General features: G+C 43.7%; 1 protein-coding gene across 1 annotated transcript in view; it reads right to left on the reverse strand.

Annotated features, from left to right (window-relative positions):
• Positions 1–6,728: 6,728 nt before the first annotated feature.
• Positions 6,729–26,165, reverse strand: part of LOC147337090 (protein NLRC3-like) — a 290,822-nt gene continuing 271,385 nt past the window's right edge. The window contains exons 7-9 of the mRNA XM_086285775.1: positions 12,275–12,448; positions 11,736–11,909; positions 6,729–6,921 (exon numbers count right to left, since the gene is read on the reverse strand). Of these exons, the coding sequence (XP_086141901.1) occupies positions 6,729–6,921; positions 11,736–11,909; positions 12,275–12,448 (541 nt within the window). The remainder of the gene's footprint in view (positions 6,922–11,735; positions 11,910–12,274; positions 12,449–26,165) is intronic.

The raw sequence follows: 26,165 nt of genomic DNA on the forward strand, positions 1-26,165 counted from the left end.
CAGGAAGTCAGTGATCCACCGGCAGATGGGATCAGGCACATTCATCTGGGAAAGCTTGCCTCGGAGATGGTCTGGAAGGATGGTGTTGAAGGCAGAGCTGAAGTCCACAAACAGGATCCTGGCGTAGGTTCCTGGGGAGTCCAGATGCTGCAGGATGAAGTGTAGGGCCATGTTGATGGCGTCGTCTACGGACCTGTTGGCTCTATATGCAAACTGCAGGGGGTCCAGGAGGGGGGCCGTGAGGGTCTTGAGATGGGAGAGAACTAGGCGCTCAAATGACTTCATGACCACAGATGTCAGAGCCACGGGTCTGTAGTCATTTAGTCCAGTGATCCTAGGTTTCTTGGGGACAGGGATTATGGTAGAGGACTTGAAGCAGGCAGGCACATGACATGCCTGCAGTGAGGAGTTGAAGATGCCAGAAAACACTGGGGCCAGCTCGTTTGCACAGTGTCTGAGGGTGGCAGGAGACACACCGTCTGGGCCGGGAGCTTTCCGAGCATTCAGACTCTTAAACTGCTTCCTCACATCTGCTTCATGAATATGAAGAGTTGTGGTCGGAGGAGGTGGTGTGAAATCCTCTTTTGTGTGGGGTGAGGAGGGGGGTGTTGTAGGTGAACAGTTTGATGGTGGTGATGGCTCTATGGAGGGGGGGGAGGTGGGGGAATTAGTGTCCAAAGTGTCTCTATTGTTGGGGTCGTTGGAGGTGTGAAGGCTGCCTGATGGCTCGTCAAAACGGCAGTAAAAGTCGTTAAGGGTGTTGGCTAAGAGCAAGTCATCAGTGGAGTGAGGGGTTTTAGGCTTGTAGTTTGTAATATTCCTAAAACCTTTCCACACAGAGGCCGAGTCATTCTCTGAGATCTGCTGCTGCATCTTCTCAGAGTGCTGATGTTTAGCAATGTCCACTTCTTTAGTGAACCTGTACTTGGCCTCTCTGTAGCAGTCCCTGTCTCCGCTTCTGAACGCCTTTCTCTTTTCCAGCCACAGCTTTTTGAGTTTAGGAGTAAACCAGGGTTTGTCATTGTTATAACTCACCCTGGTGCGTGATGGCACAATGCTGTCCTCACAGAAGTGGATATAGGAGGTGACAGTGTCCGTAAACTCGTCCAAGCTGTTAGAAGCAGCCTTCATTGTGTCCCAGTCTGTGGTCTCCAAACACGTGCGAAGCTCCTCCACAGCCTCGTTGCTCCACAGTTTTTTGGTCCTCACGACAGGTTTGGAGAGCTTCAGCCTCTGTCTGTACGCGGGGATTAGGTGGATCATGACGTGGTCAGAAAGTCCGAGTGAAGCGCGCGGCACCGCGCGATAGGCCCCGCTGATCGTGCTGTAGCAGTGGTCCAATGTCCTCTCCTCTCTGGTCGGGCATTTAATATACTGCTTGTATTTCGGAAGCTCATGGCTCAGATTGGCTTTGTTAAAGTCCCCAAGAGCAATGATGAGAGAGTCCGGGTATGTCCGCTCCGTGTGGAGAATCTGCTCCGCGAGTGCGCACTGAGCTGCCTGTGCATCCGCGTCTGGCGGGATGTAAACAGCGGCCAGGATGAATGAAGCAAACTCCCGCGGAGAATAAAACGGTTTGCAGTGAATAAAAAGGTATTCCAGAGAGGAAGAGCAGTGCTGAGCAATCACTGTTACATCTGTGCACCAGCCACTATTGATGTAGAAGCAGACACCTCCACCTTTGGTTTTACCGGAGAGAGCGGCCTGCCGGTCCGCGCGCAGCAGATGGAAGCCCTCCAGCTTGAGCGCGCAGTCCGGGATGTTCTCACTGAGCCACGACTCCGTAAAACATAAGACACAGGAGGAGGCAAAGTCTCTGTTCATGCTTCTCATCAGGGCCAGTTCGTCTATCTTATTCCAGAGTGAGCGTACATTAGAAAGGAAGATCCCAGGAAGGGCCGTTCTCAGTCCGCGTCTCCTCAAACGCACGAGTACGCCGGCTCGCTTACCTCTCTTTCGACGTCTCACTTTCCTGATCAGAGTCAGCAGTAAATCTGCCGCAGATGCGACAAATATTGGAAATAAATCCACAGGCGTTGTAGTCCTGCAGTTAAGGAGCTCTTCTCTGGTGTAAGAATATCCAGAGGAGTGCCCAGACACAGAAGAAATGCACAAAAACAAGACAAAAGTAACGCACTGAAGCACCAGGGCATCCATACGCGGCGCCATCTTGGATAGAATCTTGATCAGGTGACTTCTTCAGTCTCAGCTGACTGCAGCTTTACAAGCTTACAAACAGCACATTTGCACAATGACTGAAAGCAGCAGCACCTGATATATATGATACTAATATAATACATATACATATATAATCCATACTAATGATGAAGGAACTGAGCTCACAGTCCATTGTTCATTCAGTGAACTACTCAGTTTATTTTGGGCCTCAGAAATGCTCACTCTGTTTGTACATCACTGTCAGCAATAGACTCATTCTGCTGTGTGGACAGGAACACATGTGACATCACTTCCTGTTTGTTTGTGACTGAAGAGGAAGAAGTTTACAAGGAATCATTTAGAAGAGTTTCAAACATCAACTGATTGAATCCATGAATCTGAAAACGTGTTTGTGAGTGAAAGAGACAGACATGTACAGACTGAACTATCTGTTCAACAGTCAGAGTGTTTCTGTAACAGGAGACACTCTTTACACTCCACTCAGCACAGGGACGCTGAGCCACCAGACCAGACCATAAACCCAGGATAAAGAGTTTGAGTGAATGTGGTGTTGAAGGTGTGGAGGTGGATCAGAGTGTCAGAGGAGACTCTGTAGAAGGACAGAGTGCCAGCAGGACAGTCCACATACACTGCTGCTCTGTTAGAGACAGAGGAGGAGGAGGAGGAGGAGGAGGAGGAGATGGATGTTTGTATGTTATTGTGACAGACAGACTGAGGACCATCATCAGAGCAGCTCAGACTCCAGGACTGATCATTTCCTCCAAACACAGAGTCAGCACTGCCTCCTTTCCTTCTGATGCTTCTGTAACTCACTGATATAAAAACGTCTCCTCTCCACTCGACCTCCCAGTAACAGCGACCAGTCAGACCATTTCTACACAGCAGCTGATAAAAAACATCAAATCTGTCTGGATGATCAGGATATGACTGAACCTCCTCCACATGTGTCACCTTCCTGTTGTTGTCAGACAGTTGGAGCTTTGTGTGCACTGTGTTTGTGTCGATTGTGAGTTGACAGGAATCTGATGGAGAGAACAAACACAATCCAGCTGCAGTTATTGATCCATCATCTGTTCATTGATTGACACTTTGATGATGACTCCTGACATGATGAAGATGGTTGAATGTGTGCTGCTTTGTTTTCATGAATCCCATTAAAAACACACTTACACTTCCTCAGACCTGGTCTCAACCATCGGACTCCAGCAGGCTCCACCCTGAAAGGAGGAGGGGGGTCAGAGCAGCACAGTCAGCATGCACACATGGACATTACATGGCTCTCACACACACACTGTTACACACTGAGCTCAAAGCTCGGCTCCACTGTTTTATTCAAAGAAATCTACATTTATTTATCAGCACATTTAAAAACAGCTTGAGCCAAAGTGCTGCACAGAGTAGAGAGAAAATAGGAAACATACACAGTAATGACTATAAAGACTGGTCAGGATTGAAAGCTACAGAGTACAAATGTGTTTCCAACCGGCTTTTAAAAATGTCCAGTGTTGGTGACGACCTGATGTGAAGGGCGACTGTTCCAGAGTTTGGCTGCAGCCATCGATAAAGCTCACCTCTGTTTTTACGTCTAGTTCTGGTCAGAAGCTGCTTATCTGCAGACCTGAGGGCTCCACTTGGATTCTTTTGTTAAAGAGAGATAAGATGGAGCCAATCCATTCACAGATTTAAAGACAACCAGATCTGGAAGTGGATTCTACCACGTACTGGTAACCAGTGGAAAAAGCTGGTGATGGGTCGTCTAGCACAGACCCACCGCTGGAACCAGACAATTGATGAGGGAGAGAACTGTGACAGCGCCGTTCCTTCACTTGACCTCAGTCGCTCTCGTCTGCTCCCTCGTAACACTGCTCTTTATTGAGCTTACATGAATATGCACAAGTTCATTATGACGTCTTACACAGGTATGAACAAAGAGTACCAGTCTGTGCATAGTGTGTGTGTGTGTGTGTGTGTCTGTGTGTGTGTGTGTGTGTGTGTGTCTGTGTGTCTGTGTGTCTGTCTGTGTGTGTGTGTGTGTGTGTGTGTGTGCGTGTGTGTGTGTCTGTGTCTGTGTGTGTGTCTGTGTGTGTGTGTCTGTGTGTGTGTGTGTGTCTGTGCATAGTGTGTGTGTGTGTCTGTGTGTGTCTGTGTCTGTGTGTGTGTGCGTGTGTCTGTGTGCGTGTGTCTGTGTGTGTGTGTCTGTGTGTGTGTGCGTGCGTGTGTGTGTGTATGTGTGTGTATGTGTGTGTGTCTGTGTGTGTCTGTGTGTGTGTCTGTGTGTGTGTCTGTGTGTCTGTGTGTGTGTGTGTGTGTCTGTGTGTGTGTGTGTGTGTGTGTGTGTTCCAGATGTGACCCTGTGACCCCAAAGCTGGTGCTAAGAGTCCAGCGGTCCCCCTAACAAAGGGCTCTTATACTTAACCAGACACAGAGTAGGTGTCCTCCTACACCAGGGGTCTCAAACTCGCGGCACGCGGGCCAATTGCGGCCCGCAGGACGATAGTTTTTGGCCCCACCTTAATATGAAAATGTAATGTTAGTTTGATAATGTATGACACTTTACAGTGTTGTGGGCAGAGCTGAATTAACCCACCAATCAGGGTGGGATATGGATCTCAGGGGACACCAGCCGGGCTTGATGCAAGCAGGGAAACATTTCTCAATGAGTCAAAGTTCCAGCAGCGTTGCCCTGGAGTGTTTCTTTCTTTCCTGTGCCTGGCTGGCTTCCTCCTTTCTATTGGGCAAACGCCGACATTCGCCCCAGCGCGCTGCGTTCACAACACTTCAAAAAAAGTTGTTTTTTTAAGTTGCTGCCCAGCGAGACATTATACGTATATAGATTTATACACACGTCAGTGGGATTTAAAGTTATTTTTCCACAGAGAGAGATCTCATATTAACTCTCACAGTGATGCGTAGGCGGCGGGATAAAAGAAAAGTCATGAACTCAATGCAGCCCAATTTAGTCTGCAGTCACATAGCGACACCTGTTCATCGGCAACAACAGTCCCCGGTAACCCGGACTAATTATAGGGTCGCACCGTAATTTGTGGCTCCATGTTTTTATTTGCATCACTGCGTTTGCATTGCAGCAAACATGAACATTACATATATTTCAATATAATGTAAAAGCAGTCAAAACAACTAACATCAGAAACAGCTGATGTTATTTGTTATATGTCACGGTGTCATTTCCGCTTCTTTCTCCTGTAACAACAGCCCGGCGCCGTGAGCAGTCGCCTTTTTTGCGCTCGCTATCCCTGCACTTTCTACCATCTGCAAACGCCACGGTGTTCGTGTCGTCATGAAAGACATGAACATCGAGCGTAAAAACAAAGGAGACTGCTACCGGCTTTTTATCTGCCGATCGCCGTGCTACGGTTGCAAGAAAAAGAAGCAGAAATGACGTTCTCTACGCGTTGAGACGTTCCCCGTCCGTCGGCTAAACGCTTGATTGAACCTTCAATGCGACAGTGACACCAAGTAGAATTATAAATGTCACATAGCCCCAAACATGTCTTTTTCAAAGCCTGCGGTGAAGAGAAAGGTTGGTGATGAGCACCGACAATTTCAGGAAAAGTGGGAAATGCAATATTTCTTTGTTGAGCACAGGGGCACCCCGACCTGTCTTATTTGCACAGAGAAAGTTGCGCTGCACAAGGAATACAATTTGAAACGTCATTACACAACTAGACATGCTGAGCTGGATGCAAAATACCAGGGAGACGAGAGAGAGAACCGGGTTGCCAGTCTTAAAACAGATCTACTGAGGCAGCAAGATTTCTCCAAGAAAGCAACCAAAGAGAATAATGCAGCAGTCGGAGCCACGTGGTTAGTGAGATGATTGCTAAAGCAGGGAAGCCATTCACAGAAGGTGCATTTGTCTAAAAGTGCATATTGCAGGCTGCAAATATAGTCTGTCCGGGAAAGAAAGGTCAGTTTAGCAACATCAGCCTTTCTGCCAACACCGCAGCAGATCGCATTTCTGACCTGTCAAGTGACATTTATGACCAACTGTGTGAGAAAGCCAAATGTTTCAGTGTATACTCAGTCGCTCTTGATGAGACCACAGACATCACCGACACTGCCCAGCTCCCAATGTATGTCCGTGGTGTTGATGACAGTTTTGAAGTGATGGAGGAGCTGCTCACAGTAATGTTTAGTTAGTAAAGTTTATGGGCCCTGTTAGAATCAATATTTCATTCTCATGCTGTTGTTTGAGAACAATAACAGAAAAATGTGCACTTGAGAACAAATTTATTGTGAATTCAGCTGTGAATGTAGAGTTTGTCATTATTTTAGCTTCCATTTCCAAATGTTAGCTGACACTTTATTAGGTACACTGGTATCTATATCAGGTACACCTGTGACCTAAATGTTCCTGCAAACAGACTCCTTGGAGACCCCTACATAAATATCCATGAACTATCCAGCTAGACTAGTGTGTCTGTCCCTGAAAATATTCCTGCATGTGTGATTGTTCATGTCTCATCTGCAGGAAACAAACAGGAAGTGAGTGAAGGACACAGGAAATGTTTCCAGCTCTTCCTCCTCTATCAGACATTCTCTCCATACCTGAGAGTGTCCAGTCTCCAGCCTGGATCCTTCAGTCCAGCCGACAGCAGCTTAATTCCTGAGGGACCTGGATGATTGTAGCTCAGGTCCAGCTCTCTCAGATGGGAGGGGTTGGAGCTCAGAGCTGAGGCCAGAGAAGTACAGCCTTCCTCTGTGATCAGACAGCCTGACAGACTGCAGACACACAAAACAACAATCAATCTGTCAACAATCGTTTTCTCTTTGTCACAATAACATCTATCCATTTACATCCATTCAATGTAACTTTATTTAAAAGTGACAATACCCAACAGACAACAACAGTCATCTGAAGCTGTTTAACAGTGTAAGGTAACAGCCTCCAATATTAGAGAGAAAGCCCCAACCATCAGACAATTGTGGAGATACAGAAATTCTTTTATTGCTGCCATATAATCTGCATCATTATAACTGCATTAATAATGTTCTTTACAGCATTATTCCATCTAATAATATTTCTCACAGTATTGATATTGCATTAAAGTTGTCTATTGAACATGTTCATTTGAGGATCCTTCCATTATGTTAACTTTTATTACAAGTACGGTCAGAAGTATTTCATACACATTGCATATTTGTGCTTATGTCGAGTTGATGTTCGGTTCATTAAGGGTCTTAAGCTTCACTGGCGTGACTGTCCAGGTGATCCATGCTGAGGGAAACTAGAACAGGATGATTGCATGGATGCTTACAATACATATAACACATATAATCTAGGAATGTGTCAGGCCTGAGGCCTTAACTCATTTGGTGTCTCACTATATTTTACTCTACTTGGCAACAGATGACCAGAGTCAATAATTAGCCCCAGAGACCCTGAGGGCTTGAAGTTTATTACCTTGTATGGAAGGTGTTACAGAAAAGAGAAGTTCTGTGTCTGTTTATAGCCATTAAACATGTACAAGATGTACCATTAACTGTGACTAATGTCTGGAACATATTTTACTCTGACTATTTTTATTGACGCCAAGGGGGGGCGTATACCCCACTGCTTTGTAAGTGTCCACAACATGTATTTTTGTCAGAAGACATAGGCTGATGTTTTCTCCTGTGTGTTAATAAACTCATCGTTTGATTGCACTTCTCTGGGGCCTCCGTGGTTTGTCTCACTGCTCTACATTGATAGATTTCACGACACAATCCACTGTGAGCAGCACTTGGTGATGGTGGGAAGAAGAACTCCCTTTGACACAAAGATCCTCCCAGTGAAAACAGGCTCCAGGAGGAGCATCTACCATGACTGGTTGCAGGGTGAGGGGAAAGAGAAGAGATGAGCTCAGAGAGACAAGAACAAAACAGAGAGACAAAAGTTAAGGACATGCAGTAGTGACATATAAAAGCATCAGGGGTGAAAAGAGGGGAGAAGAAAGCAGAGCATCATGGGACGTCCACCAACAGCCTGAGCCTATAGCAGCATAACTAAGGGATGGTTCAGGGTCACCTGATCCAGCTCGAACTATAAGCTTTATCAAAAAGGAAAGTTTGAAGCTGATCTTCAAAGTAGAGAGAGTGTCTGTCTCCTGAACTCAAACTGGGAGCTGCTGCCACACCCAGTCCAACATAGCCAGGCTGAGTCGTTAGATTAGTCCCACGTAAAGTCAGAAAGTCATTATTTATGTCACATTTTAGTGCAAATGTAGAAAAACTGTCCAAAAGTTATTTCTAAATCTGATATTAAACAGTTTAAATGGTGAAAAAAGCTGTAAAGAAAACAGAAAGAGTCAATAAAAGCCTCTTTAGAGGGTCACCAGTTTAAAACTCAGACATTTAAACTGGTGATTCTCCTTCTCTGCTCCATTTCCTCTCTAGACTTTTTGTTGCTAGGAGGGATTTGATTGGCTGAACGTCCTTTTAGCCTTTCTTTAGTTCTTTGGGTGCTAATCAAAGAGGAAAACACACGAGTCATGTGACGTGACATAAGGAGCGCTCTGATTGGTTGGGATTGACAAACTATGGTGCTGTTTGCAAGCTTCGCTTTGCAGAGGTAAGAAAATCTCTTAGATAGCGACGAGACGCTCCACAGTGACATTTCCACACTTTGGAGCTTCTGAAGTGCAGATGTTTGGAAACGCTGCTCCAACGTGTGGTTCAAACACTCAGGTCACGTGACCTCAGCTGCCACAGGTGGCATACCTGCTGCTTCCATGTTAGCATGTTAGCTCCAACAGGTGGTCAGTGTGAGAGCAGAAGATGATATCAGTGACATCCAAACAAGGAAGGAAGATACCGTTGAAGGCAGCGAGCTGTGACTGCTGTGAACAGTGTCCTCACACTATTTTCTCCCTGTGTCAACATAAATGCTTCAGCTGCAACACACCACAAACACCTTTATACAACTAAATATACTGAGAGCACACTGCTGTGGTTGCTCTGGTAACCATCCATATATCCAGATGTTTGGGGCCGAGTCTGCTTCCTCATCCTTGGTTCAACCCTCAAAGTTTGATGCGTTTTTTTGTGATTTGGTTTTATTTGTTGTTCTATACACTGTGAAACAAAGCTAAAAGCCCCTGTGGTTCAGTGGGGGACTCAAACCCAGGACCCAACCTGCTCCAACAACAGTCAGAAGGATTTTGTTAAGTCTCATTTTCTCTTCATTAGGAAAACATCAATAATGAAGAGCACATGTTTATAGAGGCACATTCAGACCAATGACAACAGTCCATTCACACTGCCCTCCACCTTTTTAAATGTGAGTAAACACATCATGGTTCTGGTGCTGATGTGGTATCTGGGACAGGTGATGATTTTGAACTCAGTCTGAGGTTTGATTACATTGAACCTGCACTGCTTTATCCTGTTTATGACACATTTATAACCAAAGTCGCAGCTGGATAACAAAGAACGAGGAAAAACACATTTGTTGAGAGAATTGTTAACAAATGTGGTGAGAGTGTTGTAATAGTTACAGACAGAACTATGATTTATTTATTTAAATGCATTCAAGGACATTTTTTTACTCACGTTATGTCTCTTCCACGATGTTATTTTTCTCTCCTACAACGTACGTTACAATTACATTAGCATGACCATTTATCCAAATTAGGCGATGACATCATTTAGCGACTTCCAGCGACTTTTAGGACAGCCAATAGCGATTTTCCTTACTGAGGAATTGGCAACACCAGGAGCAGTGGGTGGATGACAGCATCATCATGAAGGATCAGTGTGAGAATACATCATCATCCACAAAGAAAACCGGTCTGAGTGTCTGACGCTCTTGTTAGAAAGACGCAGTCGCAGCTTGTGGGTGCAGTTAGCTGGTTTGCTAGTTAGCTGCTCTGCTAGTTAGCTGGGAGCTAACTCACTCGAACATTTGATGCTAAACTGTCTAAACTGTGTGAGCAGCATTCATTGCTGCTCTGTGTTACTCTCCAGCCTCTCTTTCACTTAGTCCTCTCAGTTTTTTCCTCCTTACAAACTAGAAAACCTTCTTTTTCAGCTTCTTTCACCCGAGCTGTGGCTAAGGTGCTACCAGCACGCAGGCTCGGTGTGTACAAATTCATGGGCTGCATCCTCCTGAGGACACATTTGTAGACAGATTACGTCACAGCGACGCACCGAAGGCTGTCCAAATTCCTCCGAATGCAGCCGACAAATGCGTCCTCCTTTCCCCGAATTTGAAGGATGGGTCGGGTGTGTCCTTCGTGGCCCACCATATCCCAGAATTCATAGTGCGGCCCAGCCAAACTCCAGCTTCCAGTAATGGCGACCGCTACTAAGTTTTAAAATTACTCTTATTAATCTTCCTGGGTCACAAAATAAACTTTTAACATATTTTCAGGGGAGAATGTGGGTGTGTAAACTTCAAATATCTGCTCGGTTTATCAAGATATCGCATATTTGCAAAAGTGCAAAAGTGCTTCGACGTTTTCAGCGACGTCTGTTACCCAGCTAGTCGAGAGCTCGAGGGTCACTGAAGCCGCAGAGAACGGCACAACTCCCGGCACATCATTTTCAGATCACCGCGGACTTTCGCTACTCAGGTTAAAAGTAATATTAGTAACATATGACTGAATCTATATCTCACTTAAAGCTTTCTGTAAATGAAAGAATCAGTGAAAATGAGGCGCTTCAGCTGATTTTAAACAAAAACACTGAACATAACCTGATCCAGACCAGGTTATTGGTTCAGCATCAGTAACGGTGATGTAGCCAGGTAGAAACAGAGCTAGACAGACAAACATTTATGCTCACAATCACACATCTCCAGTTAACCCAGCATGCATGTTCTTGGACTGTGGGAGGAAGCAGAGAACCTGAAGACACACTATCACTCTTATTTACAGAATTATAATCTAATTAGATGATAAAGTAATAAATTATTTGGTATTTTAATGAAAATAAATTTTAAGCAATAGTTTATAAGTCAACAATTATAGTTAAATAAAGTGACAAATCAAACAGTCAATAAAACCTTCTACAGCTGAAACTAATGTAGACAATGTTGGGGTAAAAATCAGAGACGATAACTACCAAAATAAAACAGGAAGTGGATAACATTGAAGCTCACTTTAAGCTCAACAGTCAAACTCTGTTTTGTATTAATCTATTGTTTTGAATTTTTGTTTACATTTTATGTTTAAGTGAGGTAATGAGTCATATCACTATGACCAAATATATATTTCATCTTTTCAGTCAGAAATAATCAATTGATCATATTTTTATTACTAAATGTTTCTGAAAATCAAATTCTGATATCTGAACAAACAGCTCTGTAAAAACCTTCAGCATACAGGAATCGAACTAGAAGGTTTGGTGGATGAAGCACTGCTAAAATAAAGATTTTGGACTCAGAGGAGCAGATGGGACATTTCATTGCAAATGAAAAAGAGAAAGTGAACAAATATCACTAAAAACCCCAGACGCTAATTTCTACATTAAGACTTTTTTAAAAATCAATTTACTGTTTATGCAGTAATAGAAATCAGGTTTAACGTGATCATCATTGGAAAATTTTTAATCCTGACCTGAGAGTTTCCATTTTACAGTGTGGACTCTTCACTCCAGCAGACAGAAGCTTCACTCCTGAATCCTGCAGGTCAGAGTTACTCAGGTCCAGCTGTCTCAGACTAGAGGACTGGGAGCTGAGAGCTGAGGACAGAGCTTCATAGCCTCTCTCTGAGAGCTTACAGTGACTCAGTCTGAAAAATGACAGATAAACATTAAACAAACACTGTTGTTAAGTTGCAATGAGGGTGCACTAAAGAGTTATTAGATTTAGCAATTAATCCTGTGTTTTTACTGAGAGTCAACAAATGGATGACGCTGACATTTGTTAACTGACAATGGTCAATCAATTCTGGTATTCTATTGCAAATGCCAATTGGGCTCCATGTGCCGGGCAGTGCATTAGCACCAAAGTAGCTGACATATTGATCAATAACTCTCTGCTCATTAAATTATCATAAAACTATTACAGAAGTTTAACTGACTTTTTTCCCATTTAGTGGATTCTTATTGGTTAATTCTGTCAATTGATGAAAAGCCCAACATATCTTGATCTCACCTCAGAGTATTCAGTTTACAGTGTGGACTTCTCAGTCCTGCAGAAAGAAACTTCACTGCTGGATCCTGCAGGTTGTTGTTACTTAAGTCCAGCTGTCTCAGTGTAGAAGACTGGGAGCTGAGAACTGAGGACAGAGCTTCACAGCCTCTGTCTGAGAGATCAGGGACACTCAGGCTAAAAAACAAAATAAAAACACAATTTGAAAAACTGTAATTTGATAACAAACTGTTATCAAATGACAAGTTAAATGAACTCTCTGACCAGTTACAGAGACTCAGTCTGGGGGAACAGAAAATATTTTAAAAGTCCACGTAGTAAAGAGATTAGAAATGTGGCAGATGATTATAACTTTAGACCAAAAAGGTCCCTCTCGCTCATATATTTGTTAAAACAAGAATAAACGCTCATCTTGATTTGCTTTGAATTTTTATTGACTTCTTATGCTGATTCATAAAGAATATGACTTCATCTGACCTGAGAGACTGAAAAACAATCAAGCATGCATGACTGAATCTGCCAGCAGCTGCAGATCCTTGGAGCTGTACTGGTGATGCTGATTGTAACATATAGAAGTGAACTCCTCTTCAGCTGAGCAATAAGACCAGAGGAGGAATGAGGGAGTTGATCACCTATGGCTCCATCACAGTCTTTGAACGTCTTCAGTCAGTACAGAATGATGCTGCGAGGCTTTTAACCAGCACATGAAACAGACTGGACATTACTCCAGTTTAATCTCTTCACATTGGTAACCAGTTCATTTTAGGCTTTATTTAAAGTTTTAGTCCTTACTTTAAGTCCCAGTCTATATTTCTGACTTTCTACAATCCTACAGCTCTTCTCACATCTGAGATCTTCCAGTTAAAGGCTGTTACTGGTCCCACTAACTCATTTATTCAGACTCTAGTTTTAATTGTCGGTCCTGAGGCTCAGAGAGAGAAACTCTTGTCTAAATTAGAGGCATTTTCACTATGTCCTTCGCTACAAGTGAAAAACCTGGGTGTTATTTTTGACTTTGAGCTTGGTTTTATCCCACATATTAAACATGTAACTAAAATTGGATTTTATCATCTAAAAAATATAGCCAGAGTCCGCCCTATTCTCTCTCGGGCCAACACGGAGATGCTGATGCATGCTTTTATTACCAGTCGCATTGATTACTGTAATGCCCTGCTCTCTGGTCTTCCTAAGAAGAATATTTCAACTTTACAACTTTTACAAAACTCTGCAGCTCGTGTGCTGACGGAGACCAGAGGGCGGGCCCACATTACACCGGTTTTAGAATCGCTGCACTGGCTCCCCGTGTGTTTCAGGATCGATTTTAAAGTTCTTTTATTGGTTTTTAAATGTCTTAATGGTCTTGGGCCTTCCTATCTCTCAGATCTGCTTTTACCATACGAACCCTCGCGGACCCTGAGGTCCTCTGGTACTGGCCTTTTGATTGTCCCTAAAGTCAGGACACATACTCACGGAGAGGCAGCGTTTCAGTGGTATGGTCCTCGTCTGTGGAACAGCCTGCCGGAGGAGCTCAGGGCCGCAGAGAACGTACATGTTTTCAAGAACAGGCTCAAGACCCACCTTTTTAATTTAGCTTTTACTTAGCATTTATTTATTTTATGCTTATTTATTCTATCCTGTTATTCTATTATTAATTTAGGATTTACCTAATATTTGTTTGATTTTATTCTTATTCGTTTTTTAATCTTCTTATTCTATTTATATTTATATTGTATCCTGTTCTTATTTATTTTATCATTTTACCCTATATATATTGTATTGCGTCATATCTCCAGTGTTTCCTCGGAGGGCGCTCTCTGCACCGGGGCTGTTATTGACCGTGGCTGCTGGGTCTCTGGGGTCCTCTCAGCCTGGCTGGGGGGCTCCTTTGCCTCCCTCCTGCTGTGTGCCCAGCCTGGAGGCTGCGGTCTGTGACCGGCTCCCGGTGCAGACGGCTCTCTGTTATAATGTTTCCTCACTTGGCTCATGCGAGCCCAGCCCAATTTTTACTCTTTAAGTGTGCGCGTGTGTGTATGTGTGTGTGGGTGGGGGTGGGGGGATATATGTGTATTGAGAGTGTGGGGAGTGAGTTGGAGGGTGGGGTGGGCTGCTTTTAACTATGTAAAGCACTTTGTGCTACATTTTCTCTGTATGAAAAGTGCTTTATAAATAAAGATTGATTGATTGATTGATAGTATTCAGAGTGGCCTTTAACTAGTTTTAGGCTGTATGATGTTCAGTGTTTGCTGTTTAATGTTTTTATCTTCTGTGTTTTTATTGCCTGTTTCTATTGTAAAGCACTTTGTGGTTTTTCACCTGTGAAAGCTGCTGTATAAATAAAGTTTACTTACAGGATGATTCTGGATATGACTTTGATTAAAGCTGAAGTCCATATATGTCTAAGACACTGACATTTACTGCTGCTATCAAACATTAACTCTAATATACTGTATTTAGTGCTGATGACCAGTCAAATAAATATGTTTAAGTTTTTAAGGGTCCATCACACATTACACTGTTTATGTTAAAAGTAAAGACATGAGTACAAATGTACTCACAGAGCTTTGTTGGAGGCTTTGACCACTGGCAGCATTCTCAGAAGAGCCTCCTCTGAAGCAGAGTATTTCTTCAGGTCAAACACATCCAGATCTTCTTCTGATGACAGTAAGATGAAGACCAGAGCTGACCACTGAGCAGGAGAGAGTTCATCTGTGGAGAGACTTCCTGATCTCAGGGACTGTTGGATCCCCTCCACTAGAGAACGATCATTAAGTTCATTCAGACAGTGGAACAGATTGATGCTTTTCTCTGCAGACAGATTCTCACTGAGCTTCTCCTTGATGTACTGGACTGTTTCCTGATTGGTCTGTGAGCTACTTCCTGTCTGTGTCAGCAGACCTCGTAGGAGAGTCTGATTGGTCTGCAGTGAAAGACCCAGGAGGAAGCGGAGGAACAAGTCCAGGTGTCCATTTGGACTCTGTAAGGCCTTATCCACAGCACTCTGGTGGAGAGATTGAAGTTTTGGTTTGTTAAATAATTTAGATTTCTTGGAGGTTGTTTGTTGTTCTTCCAGCAGATTGAGTCCAGAGTTGCTGAAGGTCCGATGGACATGAAGAGCAGCCAGAAACTCCTGAACACTCAGATGGATGAAGCAGAACACCTTGTCCTGGTACAGTCCTCTCTCCTCTTTAAAGATCTGTGTGAACACTCCTGAGTACACTGAGGCTGCTCTGATATCGATGCCACACTCTGTCAGGTCTGATTCATAGAAGATCAGGTTTCCTTTCTGCAGCTGATCAAAAGCCAGTTTTCCCAGAGACTCCATCATCTTCCTGCTCTCTGGACTCCAGTGTGGATCTGTCTCAGCTCCTCCATCATACTTGACCTTCTTCACTTTGGCCTGAACCACCAGGAAGTGGATGTACATCTCAGTCAGGGTGTTGGGCAGCTGTCCTCCCTCTCTGGTTTCCAGCACATCCTCCAGAACTGTAGCAGTGATCCAGCAGAAGACTGGGATGTGACACATGATGTGGAGGCTTCGTGATGTCTTGATGTGGGAGATGATCCTGCTGGCCTGCTCCTCATCTCTGAATCTCTTCCTGAAGTACTCCTCCTTCTGTGGGTCAGTGAACCCTCTGACCTCTGTCACCATGCCAACACAGTCAAGAGGGATCTGATTGGCTGCTGCAGGTCGTGTGGTTATCCAGAGGCGAGCAGAGGGAAGCAGTTTCCCCCTGATGAGGTTTATCAGCAGCACATCCACTGAGGTGGACTTTCTAGGGTCAGTTAGGATTGTAGTTTTGTGGAAGTCCAGAGGAAGTCGACACTCATCCAGACCATCAAAGATGAACACAACCTGGAAGTCTTCAAAGCTGCAGATTCCTGCTTCTTTGGTTTCAGTAAAGAAGTGATGAACAAGTCCCACCAAGCTGAACTTTTCCTCTTTCAGCACATTCAGCTCTCTGAAAGTGAATGGAAATATGAACTGGATGTCCTGGTTGGCTTTGTCTTCAGCCCAGTCCAGGCTGTATTTCTGTGTTAAGACTGTTTTCCCAATGCCAGCCACTCCCTTTGTCAGCACTGTTCTGATTGGTTCGTCTCTTCCAGGTGAGGCTTTAAAGATGTCTTCTTGTCTGATGGTTGTTTCTGGTCTGTCTGGTTTCCTGGATGCTGTTTCAATCTGTCTGACCTCATGTTCATCATTGACCTCTGCAGTCCCTCCCTCTGTGATGTAGAGCTCTGTGTAGATCTGATTCAGGGGGGTTGGGTTTCCTGCTTTAGCGATGCCCTCAAACACACACTGGAACTTCTTCTTCAGGGTGGATTTAAGGTTACGGTGAAAAACTGCAGCTTGAAGTTCTGAATGAGAAGAAAAATAAACACTCAATTCCAAAAAGAACTAATCTTTAAAACATGTTGCTCCATCTTCCATCTCTGGAAAATGTTCATTTATCCAGCAGCTTAAATCTTTAGATAAATCCTCTTACTGCTCTGCAGACGGTCAGCCAGCTCCTCCTGCTTCATTCTCCTCAGGAAGTCCACTGTGATCTTCACAAATGCCTCTCTGCTGCTGCTCCTCTGACTCTCAAAGTATTCTGGGTAATCTGGACTCAGAACCTTCTGGATCTTCTTCAGCTCGTTCTTCACAAAAGTGATGATGTTGTCCTCCAGCAGCTGGAACAGAATATTTATGAATGAGCCAATCAGACTGAAATCATGGAGCCAAACATCAGATCCATGTTGGAGACACTGACGATCCACTGGTCTACAAAGAGCAGCATGGAGATGACTGTGAACAGAACAGATGTAACAGTAGTTGTTGTACATGTACAGACCATAAATATGGAGTCCAGCTGTGTTTGATGCTGCTGGGCAGACTGACCACTGGGAACCTCTGAGCTCTGCTGCTCCACTCTGTGGAGGAACCATGAAGGATTAGATCAACACAGGATAAAGATCCAGGAGTTTCTGCTCAAATAACTTCATCTGAATCAAGTCTGTCAAGTTTTAAACTCTCAGATTGTGAACATATCAGTAATTTTCAGTCTGTTTTCATGGACGTCCTTTCAGTGGTGATGTCAGGGATGATTTTGAAGAAGCTCATCAAACTGAACCATCAGCAGATCACTGCTCCAAAACCAGAACATGATCCGAGTCTCCCTCCACCACCAGAACACCAGCTTTACTAACGTGGTAGATCAGTGTAGTACAGATCAATAACTGATGAGTCATTTGATCAAAATCACTGAGTGCTTCACGTCTGACCCTCTGATGCTTCTGTAGACATTTTGCATATTTAATGAATGTCTGACAGTTTTACATTCATTCTATGAACACAGTGGAAATGTTGTGTTATAGTCTCCATGTTGTTTCCAGCATCATAAATTCTTCAGTTCAGAAAATTAGATTCTTTCTTCACAGCTGAAAAACAACAACATTTATTCTCTATTGAAATCTGCATCGTCCACTCCAAAGGTCACAATCTGAAGGTAACATCTGGTTTTGTTCCCTGTGGTTAACTCTGAGCATCAGTATGGTGGGATTTATCCACTACATCCACACCACTGTGGTTCAGTGTTGTCCTGATGGAGTAACAGCAGCCAGTATGATCCAGGCTTTAGCTGCTGGGTCTCTGTGTGACCTCTCAGACTGTTTAACAGATCAGACACAAAGAGAATCAGAGCAGCTCTGTTCTTTAAAGACAAACATGAACCCACTCAGGTCACACTTTCCCCACAGATATGAGCATCACTGTCCTCAAACAGCAAATGACCAAGTCGAACATTTGGATCTTTTCTCTTTCATTGTTTTCTTTTTAATGAATCTTTGTAACAATCTGAGGATGTTTCAGGTCATATTTATCCAGGAAACACAAACATGTAAAGGAGTCATCACAGCTCTCTGACCTCGTTGCTCCAGGTTCACCACTGAAGCCTGAAGGATTTAGAGGTTTGGACCCGTCACTCCTCACAGACGGACAGCTGGACCCTGCAGACTGTGACCTCTGACCTCTGCAGACACAAACATGATTGAAGCAGCTGTGATCACACAGACTGCAGATAATGCAGCTGTTTCCTGTCAGTAACATCCTCTTAGATTAGAGTTCAGCTTTTTACAGGAAAACTGGACAAAACTGATTTTTGTTACAAACTCATTTTCATTTCCTCTCAGCTCACAAACACAGTCAGACAATCAACCAGAGTCAACACTGATTATAATGTCAGTGCAGAATTATTTCTGTTACTCAGTGAGTTCAGCTCTCTGACCTCGTTGCTCCAGGTTCACCACTGAAGTTTGGATTTCGATCTTTGGACCGGTCACTCCTCACAGACGGACAGCTGGACCCTGCAGACTCTGCTCTGTCCTCCTCTTCCTCCATCATCATCTTCAGTCAGTCTGAGAGGTAAACCACAAACACTCAGTGAGTTCACATTAACAGGAGGAACTGAGTTACAGTCGCTGACCTCTGACCTGTCATGTGACCATGAAACCAGGTCAATGTGTCTGTAGGTTCAGTCATCCAGGTCATGTGATCTAAGGAGCTTGGAGAGAAAAGAGACGTCTTTAAGTTTCTGGAAGACGTTTCATCTGAGAAGCTTCTTCAGCTCTAAAACCAAACGGTGGAGAGTCCCAGATATTTAAACCTGAGAGGGAAAGAAAGCATGTCGCTGACCCACCACTGATGTTATTTCAAGGAGGAAACTGAGAGCCTTTGCACCAGGAGCACAAACATCAGCTCCAGCAATGATCCACTGATGTGTTTTTATTCCATGTATGAATGTTGTTATTGACAGAGATGACGTTTGTGTGTCAGTGATGCAGTGACTGTTGTTGTTACCTGTACAGGCTGGTTAGACTCTATGAAACAGATCATACAGATCTCTGCATGTTAGAAGAGACTATTAAAGGTCATGAATGAGACAAAGGCAGGGAGGCGTCCTTTACAGCTAAACAGCAGAGTGAGAGAACAGCCAGCACCTCTACATTTATCACATTATACAGCACATGTATGATACTGACAGGGATGAGAAGAATTTAGTGATTCTGATCCCATCATTGATATTACTTATTGATTCTCAGTAGCTCTGCTCTGACAGTCACCACCATCACTGAGCAGCATATCAAAGACATTTGTGCACATTAACTGCATGTTGTGGCTCAAATGTTTGTGCATGTTGGAGGCATTTCCTCTTTGTTGTGATCAGTGTTGGTCATTACTCAAAACAGTCATTATTACACATATTACACAGAACACTTTAATTAAAAGTAATGGAGTACGTTACTTCATTACTCCTCATAACATTACTTTGATGTTACTGTGTAAAATGAACAAATGAGCATGTAACAACATAAAGCTGAGGTACAGCCCCACACACCAACACAGATCCTGATGAGGTCACGTGATGTTTCTCTGAGTGTTTATGAACACAAATCAAAGATGAAACAGCACAAAGACACTTCAAAGTGATTCTACTGTAGAAACATGAACAGGTAGAAACCTGCAGCCTGACTGCTCATCACTTTGTTACCTGTTCAAGTTCAGCAGCAGCAGCTCACTTTATCACGGTGCTGGTCTGGGGTCAGTGTTTACTCAGCTTTACGTCACTCTGGGTTCTTGGCTAGCCTAGCTTTAGCTTAGTGTTAGCATGCTGTGTGCTAGCTTAGCGTCAGAGCTCTGCAGGTGTCTCGTGTGTAAATATTAATCACAGTGACAGTAAAGGAGGTAAAGGGCTGTGACGTCATCACGTACGCTGCGTCCTCTGTGGGCTCTGAGTGAACTCAAAGTACAAACTACAAGTACACAAACACGAACGTAGCTCAGAGTGGCGGACACACTCGGCCTCGTTGGTCCAGCTGTGAGTCCGTTACCGTGAACTATGGAGCGGCAGATTTGTGCTGAACTAAGCTGCACACAGCTGATGTTAGCCAGGAAACATTACACACTGACTTTAATGGAGAGACCGGAAATACAAACACACACAGTTTGTTGTGTGAAGAAATCAAACACGAGCTGAACAAACAGTAAAGTTCCTAAAGACAAACTGTTAAAGGAGGAAACAAAGCAAACTTACAGTTTCTTCACACACCAACAACAAGCTCCACTCCACACCTGGACACTAAACACGGACACACAGGTGAGCTGCTTCCTGGAAGGAGGCGGGGCTCCACCTGAAACTCAGCACAGGTGGGAGGGGCTCAGCTCTGTGTGTGCTGATGTGTTAACTTTAAAAATATGCCGTCTGACTGCTCAGACTGAGTCAGAGTAAAGTTCACATGCTGACGTGTGGAGACATGAAACCTTGTTGTAGCTGCAGGTGTGAACACACTGATCCCAGATCAGCTCTGCTGTATTTGTAACATGAACATTTCTGCTGCAAAGCTTCAAATGTTCAGCATGTTTCTCTGTTTCCAGTCTATAGATCCAGTCACACTTTCTACCTTCACCTGTGCAGTAAAGACTGAGAGCAGAGCTGAAACCAAGCGTCCAATCAGGGAGCAGCATCAACACCTGAGCTTCATTCAGACTCTGTTATTGAAGATGTTGTTGGTACAAAGTTCATCTGCTGCTCACATGAATCCATGAAAGATTTATTTCACTGAATGTTTCTTCAAAGCTCATTTCAACCTGTTGAAGTCATGAATGAAAGTGCAGACTGAGAGTGGATCACATGATGTTTGAGGTGTGTCATGTGACATGTTCAGTATTGTCACACATGTCTAGATTGTCCCTGATATCATAACTGCTCAAACACTGATGATTATATTTGAAGAATTATTCCTGATGGCAGCAAAGTTTGAATGGAGCTCTCTGTCTGTGCTGATTTGTCGCCCTCTGGAGGTCAAAGCACAAACTGCATGATGTCACTGTAACCACCACAGAGACAGGAAGTGTTTTTATGACTGAAACACTGAAATGATGCTAACGGCTGTCGTTAGGCTCACTGACAGCAGTGCTGATGTGTTCATGTCAAACACTGGCTCAGGTCAGACTCCTTCATCCTTCTCCAGCGTGAGGCCGCCCTCAGACCCACAGGAGCTCTGACCTTTGACCTCCTGACCCTAACCATTTTAGTCTTGTTGCATCTTTAAATGCAAATCCTGTGAAATGGTCAGGGGCGGCTCTAGAGAAATTTTCTTAGGGTGGCAAAATCAAAGCCTTTTCCCCCCAAACACATATGCAGGTGGTTACATGTGGTTAAAATGATTCAAATGCAGTAAGTATGCATGTTTTTCATATAAATATAGTCTATAACTTAATTATTGTCTGTACCCACATGATTACACACTTTAGTTACATGAAACATGTGAGTTTTGATGTTATGTACTGTACAGCCTGTATATTAAATACATATGTAGCCCAATAAGTATAAACTCCAGAAAGCTACACAACATGGGGCGCTTCATTTACAAACACAAGTCTAACTTAAGTTTCACTGTTTTTGTTAGAAAACTGTCACATTGTTACAGCTTAAATTACACAAAATGTCAGAAATCTGCACTGTCATGAACAAACATGTAAACCTCATTTTTCATGATTTGTTGGATTCACCCTCTGAGGTCTGAAATACAACCGGACATTTGTGACTCCTTTGAGTTTACGTTTGTGTTTCACCCTCAGATTGTTTCATTTTATTTTTTCCTCCTCTTGCTTTGTTTGGTATCTTTTCAGCTCAACTGAATTTAGTTGTTTTTTCACTGACATACTGCATTAGTATTACTATTACTATTAATGTAACTATTACTGATCTGAAATCACACAAAGAACCTAAAATCCTAGCAGTATTTTTTACTGTAAAAAAACCACAGACGTGTTGGGTAAATGTTTATAACTTGAAATGCAAATATAAATTGTACATTTTGTAAACAGATACAACTATTTATCTAAAAATGCAGCCAATACACCTGCTGTTTTTTCATTTTCTACAACCATTTAAAATAGCACTCACCTTCCTTCATTTCCACAGTGTAACATCCACCCACCTGTGTAAAATCAGAAATTCCCATGGTGTTGTTCAAAATGTGCTCTGGCACAATCATAAGCATCGCTTGCTGCTGAAAACAAGAAAAAAGCCGTCCTGCTATGGGCTGAACCATTTGTTAATGTGGAGGGGGGGACACTATGGAATATATCCAGTTCTAGCATTTATATTCACTGCTGACTGTAACTACGCTCAAACTGTTAAACTTATTTTAATAAACAACACTGTCATATGCAAAACTGGGGTGGCACTTGGGGTGGCAAGGGATCATTTTAGGGTGGCACTTGCCACCCCATGCCACCCTTCTAGATCCGCCCCTGCTGATGAAGCCAACAGGTTCGCTTCATTTGCAAAAAGCAGATATGAGTTTCTGAGGCCACAGTCTTCTGTGGCAGAAGGGGAATCAGGGGAAGCCCTGGAGGAGTCCACCACCCACCAGAAACAGGTCTGAGCTCTCACTGCAGTTGTAAAGGGGCTACACAGCCCACATGAGGCTGAGGGATGCAGCCTTCTGTCAGACTGTCACTAACACAGAGAAACACCCGTGTACACTCATACTCATGGGCACATACACCAATCAACCTAACCCCACTAACTGCTCGTCTTTGGACTGTGGGAGCCAGAGAACCCAGAGAGGACCCAGACATGGGGAGAGCATGCAAACAGCTTAGATGTTGGATTTGAACCCAGAACCTTCTTGCTGTCAGGAAACAGTGCCAACCACTTTTCCACTGTGCTGCCTGTTTGACTCTGATACACCCATTTTTGAGCTCTTAAAAACAGCCCTCCACACAACAGAGACAAACCATAAAGGACTTTGTGGCTTGTAGCAACCAAAGAAAGTTTAAGGTGCAAAATAAAGAGGTTGAAAGGAAAGTAATAAAGGAAACATGTAATTATAACAGTAATGTTGGCTGTGTATCACGTGTGGCATGTCATTGTGGGGCTGGCCTCTGTTGGGATTGAGAATATGTGATGGCGGGGGCAGGGTTGGTTACTGGGGTTTATCCTGATCTCCTGTTTAGTGGAACTGTGCTCCTTTGAATCCACAGCACTAACCTGTCACACACACATAAAATGCATCATTGCTACAGAGCACAGCAGGACTCATTATGAGTGGTGGGGCAGGCTGGATGGTGTTGAGGAGTCGTATCGCAGTGACATTGGCTCCCCTGCTTCACTCTCTCCTGCCCCACTAATGCAACTCACTAATCCCTCTGTCCCCTTTAGGTGGGGCTCACGCTGACAAGATAAAATAAGCTGCAGGACTGGTGGGTGGGGGCTGTGCTGTCAGCCCCCCTGGGTCTGCTCCTCTGTGATCCTCAGTGGGCCAGTATGCCTCTCCTGGTAGCTCCATGGGGGATGGTGTGGTGGGTTGGTGGGTGCCATGGCGACTATGTGCGGACTTCACATTTTTGTCTGCTGTGACAGCTCCTTGATCTGGGCGGGGCCAGTGGGGTGTGGGGGCTGGTAGGTCCTTTGTGGGGCTTTGGACGTTGCCTGCAGGCACGTGCAGAGGGGGGGCTAGAGGGGCTTGAGCACCCGCCCCTTTCCTGATGGGTGCCCAAGGTGCCCTTTTGTTGAGGCAACTTTAAAAAAAAAAAAAGATTATTATTTTTTTATGTGTGTGTGTGCGGAGTCCTGTCTGTGCCCCTCAACAATAATATTTAACTATTAATCACAGTTTTGCTAAATAAAAGGATCTGGCTTGCATCAGTCACATGATCACATTTAACCAATGATCGCCCTCGACGGCAGAACGCGCTGGTTACGAGCCGGGAACGAGCTCACAAAGAGCACGCGCATTTTTAGCGGTCCGGAGCTGTAGGAGAAACACAACTTAACTCAGAGACACAGACTGATGCGACACAACCAGTAAGTAGGTGTACAGCGCACACTGTAGTGTGTAGCACCCAGGAGTATTAGCTTATTACGTACACGTTGGTAAGCTGTCTTGTTGCTACTGACGAACTGAAACAAACGAGCGTGCTGTGTGTGCAACAGCGCGACAAACATTACCTGTCCTTTTATTAACTGCACAAGTAGTGCTGGTCACAGCTGCTGGCTACCTGTGTAAGGCTGTCATGGGTCTGTAGCTCTGTCACCGTTTTAGGGAACATATTTAGTTTTAAAGTAAGTTTCCGGGCTTTTCCTGCCTTTCTGGAGGGATTATATTTCACTAAAAACGATCTAATATGCATGTCCACATAATAATTATTATAATTATAATATATTAAACACACACGCTGTATTTTAAAGAACATACATTAAGAAGCAGATTATATTAGATTTATATTTTAAATAAGACAACATTTGGATGTTACAGCAGTAAAATGATTGTATCTCTACAGTTTAAACATGTAATAAGCTTTGCCCTGCACAGAGTGGATAGTGAAACAAATGGAATCATCATAAATACATTATTTCATATTTATTACTTCCCCCTCCTCATTGCTTTATTATTGTAGCTCTAGTAATAAATAATAATGTAAGGATTCTGGATCAGCACCATGATGCCCATAGTATATACAGTATTCTGAAGAAGGTCTAAAGTGTCACTGTGTGTGCGTGCATGTGTGTGTTTTATTTAGATGGATTTTTAAAAAAAATATTACTCATGATATAACATTGTGCAGACATGGCTGGTAAGGACATGAGGAGGAAACAGCAGGAGCTGTGTGAGGCTACTAAAGGCAGGGCTATAACATTTTTCTGTCATCATTTTATTATAGATTAAGTGCTGGAGTTGTTAGGTGTGGATAATTAGATTATAGTTTATTGCAATAGCAAGTTGTGCCTTGTTCTCAGATAGACAGCAAGTGCAGAGTGATATATGAAATGATGGGATGGAAGGAAGAAGAGAAGCAAAGAGTGATTCACAGGCAGAGCCTAAATTATTTCTCACAGTTTTTTGTTGCCTTATGGTTCCAAGCGCTGTCACCAATCTTTGCATTTTGTTATTATCTCATGACACTTGTTTAATCAGCTACCATCTCTCCTGTGGACTTTTTACTGTCTACAGTCTCAGACCAACACAGCCCTGCCCTCCAGCACTATCCACAGCAACCCCTCAACAGCAACATTGTACCCATCAGGTAAAGCATCGGCTACGTTTGCTTTGCCTTGTTGCCCATATTAGATTCTTGATGAATGTGTGTTGTTGTTATTCAGCCTGGTTCAATGTGCCCCTTTCTAACTTTGAGCACCCGCCCCTTTAAACCTCTCTGCACAGCCCTGGTTGCCTGAATATTGTCAGGCAGCTGGGTGCTGTGCCTCGACCCTTTCTTCCTTTGCATTTGTGGTTTGGTGCCATAAATGCACAACATAGAAGAGCCACCTCGACGGGACAACACTCAGCGGTTCATCTGTCTCTCTTCCACAGCATGTCTTTATCCTGTCTTCCTTCTCTCACCTCAACCAATCACAGCAGATGGCCCCGCCCCTCCCTGAGCCTGGTTCTGCCGGAGGTTTCTTCCTGTTAAAAGGGAGTTTTTTCTTCCCACTGTCGCCAAAGTGCTGCTCACAGGGGGTCATATGACTGTTGGGTTTGTCTCTGTATGTATTATTGTACGAGCTACCTTACAGTATAAAGCACCTTGAGACGACTGCTGTTGTGATTTGGTGCTGTGTAAATAAAACTGAATTGAATTAAGAAACAACTCTTAGATTCCTCACATGATTCTCCTGTATTCCTACGGGATGCCAAGGTAATATAACATGGAAGTGTGTCGCAGTGCCTGGTGGCCACATGTTACCCATAAACTGTCAACCTGACCGTGCTGTAGCTACGTCCAAAGACTAGTTAAAGATTAAAGCTTTTTGGGGGGTTAAATCTGACATAAAGAAAGAAAGAATAACATTAAAGTCGATTCTTTTGATCACTGTGGTTCTACTTTGAGGATATGACGTGTAAAAAC

This window comes from Aulonocara sp. 'chitande type north' Nkhata Bay, linkage group LG3 (genome assembly GCF_057382095.1).
Source record: "Aulonocara sp. 'chitande type north' Nkhata Bay isolate Kocher_YH1m ecotype deep benthic linkage group LG3, A_spYH_male_GT1.1, whole genome shotgun sequence".
In the NCBI taxonomy this organism is placed as follows: Eukaryota; Metazoa; Chordata; class Actinopteri; order Cichliformes; family Cichlidae; genus Aulonocara; species Aulonocara sp. 'chitande type north' Nkhata Bay.